Below are 17,254 nucleotides of genomic sequence, written 5' to 3' on the forward strand. Positions count from 1 at the left end.
GTTCCTCGCAGAACTGTAAATACGACAGGACGTCGATTTCCTTCGTAGAAAACCGAATTTCCTCAAACCCGGATATTCAAAGACTTTTTATCGAAGTCAAGATAAATGAAAAAAGAACGAAAGAAAAAAATTAATTATTCATTTTCTGCTTAAGAATATTTATAAAAGGACGTTTTAACATTTTCCTACATTCATCAATTAGTTCTCTTTTTTCTTCTCTTTTTCCATATTATATTTTCCTTGTTATATAAATGTGTCAGATAAAAGTCAACGTAAAAAAAGAGGAAAATGTAGGTATAGTATATTAAATTTGCAAATTCGATACGTATCTTCCATGACATTATCTTCCTTTCTTTCTCATCGAAAACTTGTCTTTTGATAAATTAATATTATTTTTTCTTTACTTTTTTTTTGCGAGCCCATGACACACGTTTCGGCCGGACGCGGAGTGAGAAAACCTACCCTTAATTAGGTACGGTAATCACGAGAGCCGAAGGGAGCAAATCCAAGTTTGATTTACCATTCACCTGTTTTATCTAGATGCAATTATGCACCCCTCGTGTATATCGGGGAACTCGTATATGGGCGGATTATGCAGGGAGAGGGGCCTCATCATTCGTGGTACGGCCAGGAAAGGTGGTGGAGTGAAGGGGAGACTTTTCGCGTTTTGCACCGCTCCTAACTCACGTACAGCTGCATAACTCCATTGTTATATCGATTCGTATGCCGTTCTCTCGCCGGGCTTTATCCCTTCGGCGAAGGGCAGCGCGATGGGTCGGAGAAGTTCGCTTTAACGAGCTTTCTCAAACTCGATTTTGACGGCAAATGCGTGGGGAGGAAACGTTGACTTCGATGGAAAGCGTGCCTCGTGGAATAAACATTCGCACGCAGGTATATAATATCGATCCCACTCGTTTTATATCCGCGCGAAAGATCGATACGCGAGTCAATAACGCGATGTATATTAATAAGCCGGAAAAGTATTGCAATTGTATAAATTCTGTGTCGCAAAATCTTTACATATATTTTGCTTGAAAACAATTCTTTTGGTAGCCTGCATTCTATCCTTTGAAGACTATTTTGTCAACTAACATGTACGCGTTAAATTTAATAATTTTATTAAAAAACTTTAGAATAATATTACATAGAACAGTTATAATTTTGCTTTTAACAGTGTTTCAAAGCGCTCCAACAATTAATTAAGAAGTAACAGATTTCTTTTCCTGTTAATGAATTTTATTAAAAATAAATTATTTATCTTTTTTGTTATGATTTAAAATTCGATTATGGGATATATGTCCCCATACCTTTTTTCCAGTTTCAGAAAATGGAAATTCTCTAAAGGAGACTTCTCGTTCCCATCACGAAAGGTTGCATGCTTCGTTGACTTTAATTTTAGGGGAAATATATTAAATATAGATCAAATTTGTGCATACCTAGGGAGTACTCTGATGGGAATATGATGACAGTGGTGAAGTCGGATAAAATTTTCCATCTCCATAATATTTTCGGAAAGTATACTACATATCGATACCTCATTTATATTCTCTGCGCATTAAATTCCAAAGGACAAAGAACAATATCAGAATGTCTGACAGACGTTCTAACAAAGGAATCGATTTTTCTATCAGACAATAGATGCAATAATTCTACACGTTGCGATTTTTCGAAATTAACATCTCAAGAGAATTTTTACTTAAAAAGAAAGTCTGAAACCATTTTGCCAAAGGATCTACTATATATTCGACTGACAGAAGATGTGAAACTTTTGATATACATCCTGCTTACACAACTCACGTCTAATATCTATGTAACATCTTTATATTTTAAGTTACACATACAAATGATTCGATTTACTAGCGTCCGGTTTACACAATATCTCGTCAAGCGGTCTACAACTGACAAAAGGATAGAGATGCATCGACGGCTCGGCAGCAATCAATGCCGATAATTTGTCGTCGTTACGTAGATGGGAGATAAAATTTGAACGGGGAAAATGATTGCCGAGAGAGACGACGAAAATCGCGAAAACATTGATGTTTTAGTTTTATACATACTTGACACAATGACTTTTATCGACACTGCGCGTGATTTTACAAATTTATCATCTTTAAAAAAATACGATCGGTTTAATAGCAAACGCTGATTCTACGCGCATAAATATTTTCATACATAAAAATAATATCGATTCGTGTCAATCAAACGAAATAAAATTCTCTGATGTAGCAACAAATATTTTTGCACGTGTGTTACACATTCCTTCAAATATTTTGTATACTACTAATATACTAGCGGACGTTATTCCGATTTTGTTCATTGATCACGCTTGCTCAACAAAAAGGGAGAAATTGAAAAATCACAGAGATTTTTTTCTCTTGCTATCTCACAACGATATATCGCATATCCGGCATATAGAGACCGCCGTGTGCGAGCCGCGTGTTGAATACGGCCGAGATAAATCGGTGTCCTCGAAATTGCCAGACGCGACATTTCTGTACATCAAGGCTCGCCGGCGTTTTTCCTCCCGTCCGAGATAAGCCGGGGCACTTTAAAATAATTCCGCGGATCCTCGGGCGGCTCCTAATAGCTCGGAAGAGACGCGTCTCGAGAGACCTCTTACGCGCCGGCTTGCGGGGGAAGAGAGGGAGGACGTGCGTGTGATCTAGATTCCTGCGTATCGCACTCTCGAGAAGGAAAAACGGAAGTCCCGACCCGGGTCGTATGCCGTAACGACGTGGAAGGGAAACGATTCTCCGAGAAGCGGCTCGTAAACTCGCCCGAGTTTGTTGGCTTCGAATTTCGGTTGCTCAATAATCTGCCGCGTGTCAATATTCTCTTCTCTTTCAGATTCCTATCTATATCGAAAAAATGAAAGACTGAACTTGTAGAAGAGTCCTTATTTTCAGACTCTTCCATATTTTGTACGCTTTATATGGAAATTACTGTCTTGTTCAATTGTCGAATTAACATCACAAATCACAAATGAGTTTTCTCCCCTCTCGTTCTGATTTTTTTTTTTTGTTGGTAAAATATTTATGATACGCTAATCCTTTGAAGTACACATACATATAGAAGCATTTTTCTTCATTTACTTCGATTATATACATTCTCGTTGGTTTTTTTGAAACCGATCACTTCTGTATTCACACTTGAATACAAAATAAAATTTACAAAGATATTGCTAGTTAGTATGATTGTGTGTGTGTATGTTAGTACAATAATATATTTGCAAGTTTTATATAAACATATATACATAGATAACCCTGTGTGTGTTAATTTGTTCCTCTCAGTAATCCGTTATTGTACTCCATATTTTCTGGGATTAGTTTTCATCCATTTTTCTGCTCGGTCTTGCGGATCAGTCGTTGCAAAACAATGTTAAAAAATTATCTACGTCTCTCTTCCTCTTCTCGCTTTCTCTTCCTCTCTGATCTTTCGTTCTTTTTCATCGTTTAAGTCCTGCAACTCGTCCTACCTCGTCTCCGCTTGCGTTCTTACAGGAAAACGAGCGGTTAATGCTTCGCGAAAGTTACGAGCAGAAAACACACTCGTCCAGGAGAATAATGGCGCATGAAGAAAGAAAACCGTGAATACCGCGGCGCCGCGTAAAATAACGCTAATGTGTCTTTATAACAGGCCGAAATCAAGTTTTATTATGACTCAAGATTCGCTTGAATATTCTGCGACCCGCCTTTAATATAAACACGTCTTATTATTATCTTTAACCGTTCTTCACCGGAGCGTACGGATTGGTAAATTCATACGCAATTCCAAATTGTTAAATAAATGCAGAGTTTTTTTTTCGTATAAAGTACGTTTTTCCAATAAAATGCACATAAACTGTTAAGATTAATAAAACATAAAAAAATATGAATTTTGTTCTACATTTCTACATTTTGTTCAACAAAGCACAATATGTATAGCTTCTGTATAATTAGTGAAAATAAGAACTGAACAACCTCGACCGAGTCACTGTGTGCGAATGTTTTCAAGTGAAAACGTGAAACGCAAAACAAAAAAACAAAAAAAACAGACTACACTGCATAACGGAGGATAAGGAAAAGAAGATAAGAGACGTAAGATAGAAAGATCAAATAAGAGGGTGGAAAGGGACAGAGGGAGACAAGAGACGAGCGTGATGTTAGAGGAAGAGCTTAATATGGTGCTGCTCGGCGTAATAGACGAACCAGGCAGCAACCTACCCTCTTTCGGCTCGACGAAGAGAGGCAATTTTCTTTATTTCACAGCCCGTAATTATATTAAGCAATAGTGACGTCCGTTCGTTTGATAAAAGCGAAAAAATGAAAGCTTCGAACTTCCGGCATTTCAACATAGACGAATCGAACGAGCGGACGATGTGTAACTTTGATGAAGCTTTTCATTGGATCGGAAAAACTCATGCGAGCCAATCGAGTGTACCCCCGCGTCGCAAATATCGTTCACGATGTTTCTCGCATTTCACGGATTGTTTTTCGTTTCTTCTTGCTCCGTGCTCGGCGAACAGTAATATCGACTGCGGAAAGCAGTTGATACTCGGTAGTCACGAGAAGGAGGGATTCCTTCGCATTCCCTTCGCATTTCGTTCTTCAGGCTTGATAAATCTTCTAATGTCTTTTTCGCTCTTTCTCTGTTCCTCAATTTCTTGCGCCACATTTCTTCCTTCTTACAGTTTTCGTTGCATGTATCGTAACTGGTACGACAGTTCTCTTTCTTTCTTCTTTGAAATCCCTCGCATGATAAGTTTTGTCTGTGTTGAGTTCTTGTTCTTACATTGTGCATGTACTGCATAAACGAGTTTCAACTCTGATTCAGTCGCAACTGAATTGATGTCAAGAACATTTCTATCGCTATCGAATCTTATTAAATAATCATCGAGTACAGCATAATGTTTAATGAATTATTATTATATAAAATTGAAAATATATCAATTCCGAAAGTATCACGCCGGCGGGAATTTTCATATTTAATAATATTCTTCGCGTCACAATCTCGTCTCACAATTCCGCGTCTGACAATGATTCTATTTTGGATTATTTATCTTTCCTAAATTTCGAAAGTCATCTGAAAATAACTCTGAATTGTTTGAAGAAGAAAGCCCACGAGCTTTGATCTCGTCCCTCGAGATCTTCAGGTTAGTCTGTACGGGTAAATAAATATTCCGGTAATTCGATGCGAGCCCATTAGAAGAAAAACAAAAGAGTCTGAACGGCATGGAGAAATTTTCCGACAGATAATTGAAACTGGAGACGCATTACGCTTCTTCGAGTACCTTATAGCCGGTGAACATACTCCGCTTTCTGTGCAAAGTACAAACGAGTACAGGCTGTGCTGCTCGCTAACGGTACTTTTAGAAGTTTCTAAATACAACGATACAACGAAACAACAATCCGCTGTTTCCTCGGTGCACTCAGTTTTATATTACTTAGAATCTCCTAAAATATACGTTTCCATCAATTTGCTGTTTTCGTTTACTGTTCGCGAAGCTCTCTGTTATTTCATCAAATAAGCGCAAAACTTTTCTTCTTCATCTGTTCGTAGTAATTCTGCGAACGAAGAAAATTGCGTAACTGCAATTCTTCTAATTGGACAGTGTTATGCAACGATGAGTTAAAATATAACGCCATCATTTTGAAATAATTTGTGGATGGTAAACTTTAATAAGCTATAAAATCGTTAATAAAAAACTTAAAATTTGTGCATATTTTTAGCCCTGCCAGAAAAAATATGTGAAGCATAAATTCTTTTTGTTTGATAATAAAAAATTTAACAAAATATATAAAAATATATGAGCTAACTAATTTGTTCTCTATAAGAGAGTCCAGTTTTTGCAACCGTAATTTTTAATCAGATTAAATAGTCAGATTAAATTAATATTAAATATTTTGCTTTTTCGCACTAAATGTTACCGGATTTGATTTGCGCACAATGCGCGAACGTAAGACATGTATGTACATACTTGATATAATGTATGCTCTGTGTGTGAAGGCACCACAGCGCATACGGGTACACGAAATGCACATACATACATACATGCTCATACGGGTAACGTGTGGATCGTCGCGTCGGCATCAGCATTTAAGCGACGTTTTCGGAAATTACGGTGGGATGTAGTACGCGCAGGTGAGAAGGTTTTTGCATAAATTGTAATTAACATACCATCAATTATGATTATGACGGACACGCGTGTGGCAAGGCAGATTAATGTTTATGGGTAGTGAGCTTTATGGTCAAGAGTAATGCGAGGCGCGCAAGGTGCCAAACTGGAAATTAGATCGTAGGGCAAAAGATTTACGGTAGCCGGTAACACATCAGGTAACAACGGTGTAACACTTGCTATGAAATTAATGTTAATCTCTGTTATACAGAATACCTACAGACTTATATGTATATATATATATATATATATGTATACATACTTTGTCAATGCTGCCATAATAATCATTATTCTACTTGAAATAATTTTGACATGGAATAATTTTTAATATCCCTTTTAAATTACAATTATATTTTTATCTTATTACGAGATAGATAAGATTACGAAACGTTATTAAACTATGTTGTTACATTGTTGAAAATATTTTCTATTGCTGGATTTACTGAATAACAATAGCAATATTCATAAAACAGTATCTAGTTTAATTTATCTTTTATTATATATTTTATAATTTAATTATAAATATACTCAATATATTTAATAAATTGAAACTTAAGCTCGCTCGTAAAAATTAATAATCAGGTCGATGGTCATTGGATGTCATCGGCTTAATAACCGACTGTGTTACAGCCGATAAAACCGATAGTCAGGCAGGGGACTAAGTTTATCGCGTATTGACAATATTTTACAATAAAGCGGTGATATACGGGGGATTTGCTTTATATTTGAAAGTTTCATCGTTATGGGTAGCTATTCTTATAGAACGCAAAGTTAAACTCACATGGAGTTCGTAAAGAAAACGGTGTTTCCACTCCTCGATCCCACTACACACTACCGCGTTTTATAGTTCATTTACATTGGGTACCATGGGGTGTTATTACAACTTTTCAGTCGTATAAATCTGTGCCCACGACAATACGATTTTCGCAAGAATGTTTTCGAAGTCATCGTAAATAGATCCTTAAAAAATGTGCGTTAAATGACTCGGAGGACTTTTTAATGCTAATAAACTTCTTTACGCGAACATTTACAATTCATATCGGCAAATTTCTCTGTTTTGATTATCCCATGTCGAAGAAACTATATTAAAATATAAGGAGAATTCACGAGAGAATTGATCGGAGCAATATTTTTTGCACGTTTACTAATACTTGCCTAATAACTAAAAACGAAATTATCGATATAACGTGTTTTGTAGAGTAACTGTATACTCCTTTTCTTTAGAGTTTTCTTCAGTAAGAATCGTAATAAATCTCCGTCGTGCGGGGTGAGATAATATTGCGAGAAGGCGAGATTCACGTCCGTACCACATATCCGGGAATTTGAGAGCGAATGGTAGGGATTACGACGCGCGACCACGCTTTGAAACTTGGTGGTTTTAAGATGGGCGCGCGCGGTGCAAGAGACGCGTCGACCAAACGAATGGTCTTCCTGCTCGCGGAAGCATTTCATGCAAATTTGTCCCAGTGCGATGTCACTCGTACTTTCCAAGCCGCGCGGTAACCAGTGACCTACTTTCCGTTCTCGCGCCCTTCTCAAGAGAGACGCTCGTTCTTCTCTTCGTGCATACAAAGCACACTCCTAACATAGTCTACTAGAGAGCGTTACAATTCTTTAGACAAATAATTAAATATTATTTGGGTTAACATGGTTACGTCATCGAGAAGACGGTGCTTTAAAATAAGCACGAGCATAAAATCAGATTTCGATACATTTCTGAAATTTTGTTCTGCATATTTTATTTAATAACGATTAATGAAAAATATGTCCGCTTAAAATTATAATTCTCCTTTCCATCTTCGTACTCTTATAACCGCATTGTTATTTTAATATTTTTACTTTTATTTTCATTCTTCGTACACCCACGGAGCGCGTGCCTGCCTACGCGACTTTCAAACTCCGAGTTTCCCTATTTAGCCTCGCTACCAAGAATAGCCCGCGGCTTTCACGAATGTGTCTTGAGAATTTTTCATATGCATAAAGCGAAATAAAGCACGAAGCAGGTGCGAAACGTTCCAAAGAGAGCGCACGTGCGCACACCTACGGCCGAAAATACTGCGACCGTATCGCATCGTGTCACGCAAACCATTCGGATTTGATTAACGCACCGGTGCGGCGCCATGGCGCGTATACCCTCTTGTCGCACCCTTCTTTCTTCACGGGCCACGAAGTGCGTGCATGGTGTTTCTAAAATTAGGATGCGGTATGTTTCCCACGTCCTTATCTACCGGTCAATTACCACTCTCGTCGAGTGTTCGATAAGGATTCTCCGACTAATTGCAGCGGGGAGAAACAGGCAAAATTAATGTATCGCCGCTTTATATGACTGTCGTTTTATTCTTCGTTCGCGTGGCCCGATTCACACTTTTGTCGTATCGTACTTATACTTCCCGCGTATACACGTGACTGAATCAGAATGCTTACTCTTTGAAGAACACACATTTTATCTGATAGATTTTCGGATATGTACTGTTTAAAAATTCATACATTCAATTTTCATAGAGCAAGCGTTATACAAGCGCGAGAAATGATTGCAGAGAATTATGTTGAATTTTCCGTTGATACATGTGTAATCCATAAATTGAATTTAAAACAATTGAAATGTTGAATTGTTTAGACAGATAAGCAGAATCCTGGGACAACTCTCATACGCACAATAAACTGCATTCTGCATATTTAATCTTGTCAGTATCAATTTGTAAAAAATTCATGTGAATAATTTTTTATCTAAATGATAATTTTTTTCGCTAATGTTATAATTTCCAATATTCTTATAATAATTAGCATTAGATTAATAAGTCTTATGTAAATAAGAAGCAAATTATAACATTTCTGCATAATTTCTTATATTATATTTTTGCAGATATAAACCGTTTATTTTTTTTCCTTCCATAACTAAGTAACTCAAGCTGTTGAACTTTCAAGAGCTCCTCAGAAGTACTGGACATTTAAAAAATTGAATAAAAAATACATTACATATTTATACGCGAAAAATGATTATTATATAAATAAATTAAATTTCTTAAATTTATTTATATAAATAAAGATTGATAATATTATATCACGGCTCATTCTTAACCCACAATCTAGCGATTTCATCGCAAAATAATCATATAAAAATTTTGTATATCTTGCGAACAAAAACCGTAATGAGAGAATACATCTCAGGAAATAGAAAACATTTCTACAAACAAGAAAACATTTTAAATCCAGCTTCTCCCGTCCCGTGAAAGGCGCACCACCGAACGAGAAACTCGGTTCGGTAGGGCGGGCGGAAAGTTTAAGAGGAAGGGAGGCCCGAGTCGCGCGCGCAAATTGAAGCTGGGATTAAGACGTCGGGCGAGATTAAGGTTTCCATGTTGATTAATTTAAATAGTTCCGCCGTCGCTCCGCGAAGAGACAAAAGCATACCTAGTAACCGTAGCTGCACCAGGCGGCCGAGTACATAGGATGCATGGTAAACAACTTACTTTTCACAGTACAGAGGCGACCCGGAGAATTAAGAGACGTAATGCAGAGTTAAACGAAGCGCATTTAGGCAAGAGGCTCGGTCGTCTGCTTTAACCGCGAATTTATTTGGATTGAGACGTATTCCTTTTATTTTTTTCGTCGTTTACCTAACATTCTCGGAAAAAGTGTGGAAAGTTATTTTCATTGTCATTATTAAGTAAACTGATGAATTGGATGACATAAGAGAAAATTTATATTGCAAAAAAATCGGGTTGAATAAGAGATAAAAAGGTGAAAGGGAGGATATTGTGTTTCGATATCTTTTGAGTAATAAAAGTCCCTCGCTCGCGCGTGATCGGCGTGCATCATAATTCTACCGTCATCGGATATCTCGCTATAAAACATGCTTCTGATACTTCGAGAAAAATGTAGCGCCGTTTTTTGCGCATGACGTTCACTGAAAAAAATGTGGCGATGTTTTTTTTGTGCTTTACGTTCACTGAGAAAAAATTACGATGTCGATTTAACGTCTTTTAATGTCTTTTAATGTTTTAATATCGATTAGTTTGCATGAGACTAGTTCCTCCTCTCGTATATGCTTTTATATATTTTTTACAAATTATTAAAAAAGTTTTTTTATAGGCAAAATGAAAAAATAATATACATTTAAAATTAAAAAACTCTTCTATTTAAAGAGATAGTTTGCAAAAAAAGAATTGCGTTATAATTCCTTGTATTTGATAAATTTAATACTTTTTAAGAGATTAATATTGACAGTAGAGAAAATCGCGCGCGTAAAATTTAATTATTTTAAGTGACGTTGGAAAAGATAACTGCTAAGCAAAGTTGCCGTAATATTTTTCTGCGATAATATGTCGCTGTGTGTAGTTTATTTTTCTTATAAAAGTCGTAATATTATAGAGCGCTTGAGAAAAATAAATTCGATGTGATTTCAAAACTTTCTTGAACAGCGCTAATTTTTCGCCAGTAACAATGGTCGTCCAATCCGATCGATTCGGTAGTTAAAGGATGATAGGAAAGATAGCAAAGCGATAAAGGATAGATAAGGTAGAACATTCGAAGGGAAAGCAAAAAGAGGGAAAAGAAAGAGTCTTTATTGTCGGTCGAGTGCAGCGAGTGTTCTTTTAGCCACATCGTTGCAGTTAATAAGCGATAAATACTGTAGAGAAGCAGTTGTCTTCTTTCGCGTATCATACCCGAAATACGACAAAGACCATCCGTTTATTTTGGCTAGAAAAAAAAAAAAAAAAAAAATTTATTGTTTTCTTTGATGCGTATATATAGATCAATATCGAGTCTTTGATATCTGTAACGTAACATAAAAAGAGAAAAGAGATAAAAAGAAATTAATATCAGTGTATTACAACGAACATTTTTTTCTATCGCGTTCTCCATCAATCGTTAAATTAATCATCTTGATTCATCTCGACATATTTAATAAAAAACAGTGAAAGCTAAAAACGCGAATTCTTACGCTTAGAAAAATTACAATAACAAATTAACTCAGAAATCTTTCTACTAAAAAATAAAGTTACATATCAGAATGTACACAAAATATTAACTGCGTATTTTAAAATCAATGTAAATATTTAATTTTTTTTGCATCATTTTTATTGATTTTAAAATACACGGTTAATACTTTATGTGCATTCTGATATAGTATATATATATATATATATATATATATATATATATATATATATAAATTTGAAGTAAGCAAAATTTATTCAAGTTTTCCGAAATATATAGCGAGTATCATCATTTCTTAGTAATATATTTAGCAAAGTTCGTAGTTTTTTCTGTAGAGACCGAGTTATCGTGACCAGTGCTCTTGGCGGATTCAGTCGTTAGCAGTCTTAGAAGGAAGCTAAGGTAAGGTGTAACGGATGAGTAAAAGGAAAGGTGGAACGGGATAGGAAACTCTCCTTCGTTCTCTCGGACAAGGGCGGCGCGTGTTCTTTTAGCTGTGTTGTCTCAGCAACAGAGTACCTTCCGTCTCGCTGACCTGCTGTTTCCGGTGACACCGATGGCCTTTCCTTCTCTCGTCATTTTTACCAAGACTGGTACGCGTTTTCTCGAGAAGAGAAAAAGAAAAGTATACGGTCGACAGAAAAAAAAACTGCGAGAAAGCGTTAAGGGTCTATGCGATTATCGTTCGAAAACGACGGTATCTTTGAATTGGATTTTCCGCTTCTGTTATCAGATTCTCTGTGATAATCTCGTAACCTTTGCGATTAAAACGATCACGTGATCACCGTCGACAGACCATTAAAGCAAATTACGCGATGATATATCAATAGGAGATATAGAATATATCGAGATAGAATTATCAAACAAGTGAGCTTGACAGTAATAATGCTTATACCCCTGTACTTTGCTGACAGGGTAAGTAGAATTCAGAATAGAAGCTGTCGTGTGGCATAAGTATAGAATGAGATCGATACCCCTGAGCGGAGTTCAAGATCCTCAAGAAAAGATCGACGAACTCGCATGACTACCTATGAATGTGTAAAGCGAAGCAAGAATCCTGCGATATATGTCGATCATTGCAAATAATTAATATTACATAAGATTACGCGACAGTCGTATGCGCATAGCTCTGTACAGATATTCATAATTCGAGCGAAATTTGGGAAATTAAACGCGATGGAAAACGCATTAGCAATTCTCGAGAGAGCCTCTTGATATTAATATACGACATAAAATGGATAATCCAAGTTACGAGCGATGTTTCATAAAATATCAATATTAGACTATTCGTATATGATCGTATCGCATAACTGTACGATACTTGTCTTAAACGCAATTAATTTCGTATGATGTGATAGATTATAGGTTATATATTTTTTCGCAAAAATAATTAATGTAGTTTCAAAGTGTTGTGCTTCTTTTGTGATTCCTTTTGCGGAAGATTGAATTAAAAATAGAACCACTTACCGTATTTATAAAATCATATAGAGTGAAATCGCAGTGAAGAATATTTACTATATTAGTATGACGAGGGTGGCGTTCAAAAGTATTCTGCGTGCGAGCGATGAAATATGAATTGCGGCACGTAGTGGGCCATTAGCTGCTCGAGAAAAGAAAGAAGGAGGAATGCTGAAGGACGGTAATGAGGTAGAATAAAGAGCGAACTAATTCGAAATTTCGTGCGCGTCACTGACGGCGATCGACCGGCACGCTTGGCGCGAGAAGGAGAGAGGCGGGAGGAGGCGAAATGGAAATGTCGGGACCGGGCCTGTTCAACATTCTAAATATTTTAAAAGTTCAACTCATTTGAATTGGAACATCTTTAGACGTGTCTCGCTCTCTCGCTCTGCATCTCCTGCTCCTACCCGACTGCCTCCCATCGGCTAGATCGTCGCGGAGTTCCCTGTACTTATCGCGCTTCCTACCGCACTCTCGCCTGTTCGGCTTTCTTCTCTTCCCGGCCGATTGATTTAGATTCTCGAAACTTTTCGCACTCGAGTTTTGTCGCGGAGACATCCTCCTGAGACCTGACCGCCGAGAAAGCTTTTGGCTCGTTTAAGTCAGTAAGTAAAAATCATCATCGAGCACGAAACCCGTCAGACATTTTGTGTATTTTCATTACAGTGTCGATTTTAACATTAACAATGATTGCGATAAATATTTGTTTATAAATTCTGCGTTCTTCTTTATAAAATTTGAAACTATATTTATTTAATTTCAACTCTCGAAGTTAATGTAACGGTGACGAAGTCTGCAAGGCGATTAATAATTTATCGCGACGCGCGATGACCGAGATTCAACCGGGATGCGTTCACGGTTTCAGAACGAATCAGTCGCGGTCGATCGGTTCTTCGTAGCTGCCGGGGCTTAATTCAACCACGTGAAATCCAGCCAGCAGGTAAACCGATAAGGCTCACGCGGATTTGCTGGCCCAGCGAGAAAAATCCGCTTACTCGTTCGCGCCCTCGCGAGAATTTACGTTATGTTACGCCGGTTGGAATATGGATGTGCCACATTCGCAGGTAGCACGAGAGACGTCGCATATTCGCGTGTACAGATTGGCGAAATTCGTGGATAGCGAATACTAACTCACCTGGTCACGGTTGGCGTGGAAGCTACTCCTGGGGATCGCGCTGGATAACTCCGTGGACTTCCTGACATCAAGTACTCTGCAACACACAGCGAAATGTTTGTCGTTAATGCTCTGCTGCATAAAGTCACACTCAGCGATCGGGCAACGCATCCGTCTTGCATCGGTTAACGGCGATACAAATTACACATCGCGAGTAACCACGAAGTGTGATTACAACTACGCTCTGAAACACTTTACTCAATCAGCGATACCAGTATAACGATTATTCTATTTACATATTGCAATTGTGAATATTTGAAATAAATCTCAAAGAGAACGAGATATAATTGTAAATGTACTTTAATATATTCAGCTATCCATCAATTTATATAATATATAAAGAGAAAGAGAGAGAGAGAGAGAGAGAGTACGAGGGTGATTAATTAAATAAAATTTCTTTCTTTGATTAATTTGATAATTTTAAGATAATAATTTTAGGACGATAATTCTCTACATTGCTGTATAGTATAAGTTGAAATTCTTTGACAATACATTCGGTGAGCGTGCTCCAATTTTCTATACATTTGGTTCATAGCTGCTGCATATTGCGGCATTTCGCTAAAACATATGCTGTCGTAACTACTGCTTAATTACTTAGACAGGTAACAGGATCTGCGGCGGACGCAGATATTCCTCTACTCTCGGCAACTTGACCTGTGTCATGCAACGAGATAATTGAGTTTATTAAACGCAAGTTGTTCTCGTATTCGCAAGTGCTTTAACCCTGTTTCGAGTATGGGTGTCCGCGGAATTATTTAAACGACGCGATCAAAACGAATGCGTGCTTATGCTACATCTAATTATTACATCTCTTTCGAAAAGAGCGATCAATATAATGAAAATAATAAAAAATTCGAAAACATATGGAGATATAATCGATAAAGCTCGATCGGGCTAATTAATCGAAAACGTTGAAGGTCTGTGTCGGAGACACATATGTAGATTACGTGAACAGATAAATCGACAGAGTGATAAGCGCAAACGTCGGAGAGCAAATTCATAGAGATTCCAGTTATCAACGAGTAGCGACGCGCGCGTGTGCATAATTAATTTTCAAACTTTCTTTCTTGCCCGATGGCAGGCTGACATTCGTTGCCATTCGATTTAGCCTTCGTTCGTCGTGCGTGGTCCCCGATCTGTCGGTTCGTAGCGTCATGCATATTCTAGTTGATGGGTCGTCGCGAGCTGCCTTCCTTTTATCTGTATAGTTAATGCGTTCATGACTAATGTAACCATCAGTGACGTTTTCCTATCGACCGCGAATAGTCGTCTGATGCTCGCACTTTTACAAGCACAAGATCGCTAAATCTCTTTATTGGATGTGACTCCACGTTACTCAATATTTTTTTTTCTACAAACATCGATAACAAGTTTTCCCGCGACATTGATTGCATATATATACATATAATACGTGCTTATTATTTTTATTTGCTTTTTATCATATATACGCAGAGTATATTTTTTTAAAATATATTTTTCTGCATTCGTAGTTACAAATAGAAGATAATCAACTGGCTGTACTTTGTTTTTTTAATAGAAACAGTAACAAGTTCTCGAGCGACTGTAATGCGAAACAAATGCCTTTCCTACACCGGAAGAAAGACTTTCACACAACGCGAAAATTGGCTGTTGAATCAATAACGAGGTTGAACAAGACTTAGCGAGCGGAATCTAGAGAGAGAGAGAGAGAAAGAGAGGAAGCGGTAACAAAATAATATAAGAAAACAAGGATGGTTGGTTCGTTCGTTTACTTTGATATACCGACATTACATCGGTTTTAGCCCATAGGTTCTTTTAACTACCGCTTTCACCCTCTTATTTCTACAGCAATTTGTCACTGTCTATGCTCTGAAAATCTCTACTATTTACGATGAACTCCGAGTATAATTTTCGAATATATTTATTATACTCACTATTAATGGATTTTTTATACCGATTTCTGCGTTTATATATTTAGTGAAATATAGCATTATTTGAATATTTCTCGAGATATAATAAAGTTGCTGTGCTTTGTAATTTCTTCATCATTAAATGTATCGTAGCTATAATGGTAATGGAGCAAAGATGACATGCTGTAATTCGTTTGACAGCATATACGCACGAGAGAGGAAATGCGTTCGCATAAAGCCCCGTCAATCATAAGCGCTAGCGATACGATCTTAGACCGGGCATACTGCGAAATTCGCGGAACAGGATCGGAATCATCGTGTCATCGGCACGGCCGTGCCATTCGCTAGTCGCAAGCTCAAAGGCTCGCTCGCAACACATAGGACGTAATGTTTCCTTTGTAATTCTGAGCATAAATTGGCGCGTGTCAGATGCGAATGACTCGATTCCGTTGAACCGCGCGCGTACAGTAGAGCAGATAGGTAGGTAGGTAGGTAGGTAGGTAGGTACGGAAACCTGTCGACCGGAGAGTCCTGACAGCTGGTAGCACAAAGCGACGGGTTCATTCTCACAGGGCGAGAGACTGGTTGCCAAGCTGCCGAGGCTTAGCAGCCATCCCGGCTACCGTTTGTTTCATCCGGTAGCCATGGTGATAACACGGAGAAGGTGGGCGCGACTGATCGAGGGTTCTCCGATATCTCGCATATTTTCTAGTAGCTACCCTCTCGGTGAAAGCGACGTTCTTGGCTCGCCGGACCACCCATCGAGAATATTAACGCCCACGAAAGGGATACGCCGCGTGCCTCTGTCGGGGTACTTTCGGAAGAAATAAGCCGCATGCCGAGTTGCAAGCGCGACTGTAGCGAACATATCTCCGACAATGCCAGTGAAATGAGAGCAAGTCCACCATTGTGTAAGGATTTACTGTATTTTCATATTGAGTCTTCTAAGAAGACAGTAATTCTTCTTTTGTAAGGGCGCCAGCAACGGATAGTACGCACGAGTATTTCCTTTTATCACGAAAAAAATAGAAATTATAGCATTATCTTTCATGCTGACGTTGATAAGAGTATAATACTCAATGTGTTTTGTATGTGTATAATATACTACGAAGAGTTATATGTTATAATTATATGTTATAATTTAAAATCTAAATATACACACATATACATATTTATATATCTCTGCCAACATCAAATATCACTTGTTAAGGTTACTAAAAATATTCTAGAGAGATACAGTAAAATAGAATGTAATTATTTAATATCGTATTATCGAAGCAATTGTGAAACAATCTCTTCCATTATCTTGTCATATTTTTCAAAGTACGTAAATTTCTTATATACTAAATATTTTTGTCGAAGAAGCTCAACGAGTGAAACGATCAAGTTAGTAATGAGCGATCATTATCATAGAGATCCTTAAATAAAATAAAAGATATTTCAGATTCTCTTTTACAGTACTCGTTCCAAGAATACTTTTAAAGTTTTTCTTCATTAGCATTTGTTTCGGCCGATTTGAGAAAAATTCTCTGCGGAGCAATCTGCTCGTCAGAAACCGGGTAGAAAACGATCGATTGCGTTCTATCTACGGGAGCTAAAGTCTGGCCAACCCAGCCTTCCCTCGAAAAAGTGTCATTA

At 37.5% G+C, this 17,254-nt stretch overlaps 1 protein-coding gene across 7 annotated transcripts in view; it reads right to left on the reverse strand.

Annotated features, from left to right (window-relative positions):
• The window catches only part of Ten-a (Teneurin-a transmembrane protein), a 466,667-nt gene that overhangs the window by 150,729 nt on the left and 298,684 nt on the right, over positions 1 to 17,254 (reverse strand). For all 7 annotated transcript variants that reach the window (XM_083036192.1, XM_083036190.1, XM_083036191.1 and 4 more), the window contains one exon: positions 13,689 to 13,764. In XM_083036192.1, coding sequence (XP_082892318.1) covers positions 13,689 to 13,764 — 76 coding nt within the window. The remainder of the gene's footprint in view (positions 1 to 13,688; positions 13,765 to 17,254) is intronic.

This window comes from Prenolepis imparis, unplaced genomic scaffold (assembly GCF_030444845.1).
Source record: "Prenolepis imparis isolate NDT839.2.m4 unplaced genomic scaffold, iyPreImpa1.0 SCAF_4, whole genome shotgun sequence".
NCBI lineage: Eukaryota > Metazoa > Arthropoda > Insecta > Hymenoptera > Formicidae > Prenolepis > Prenolepis imparis.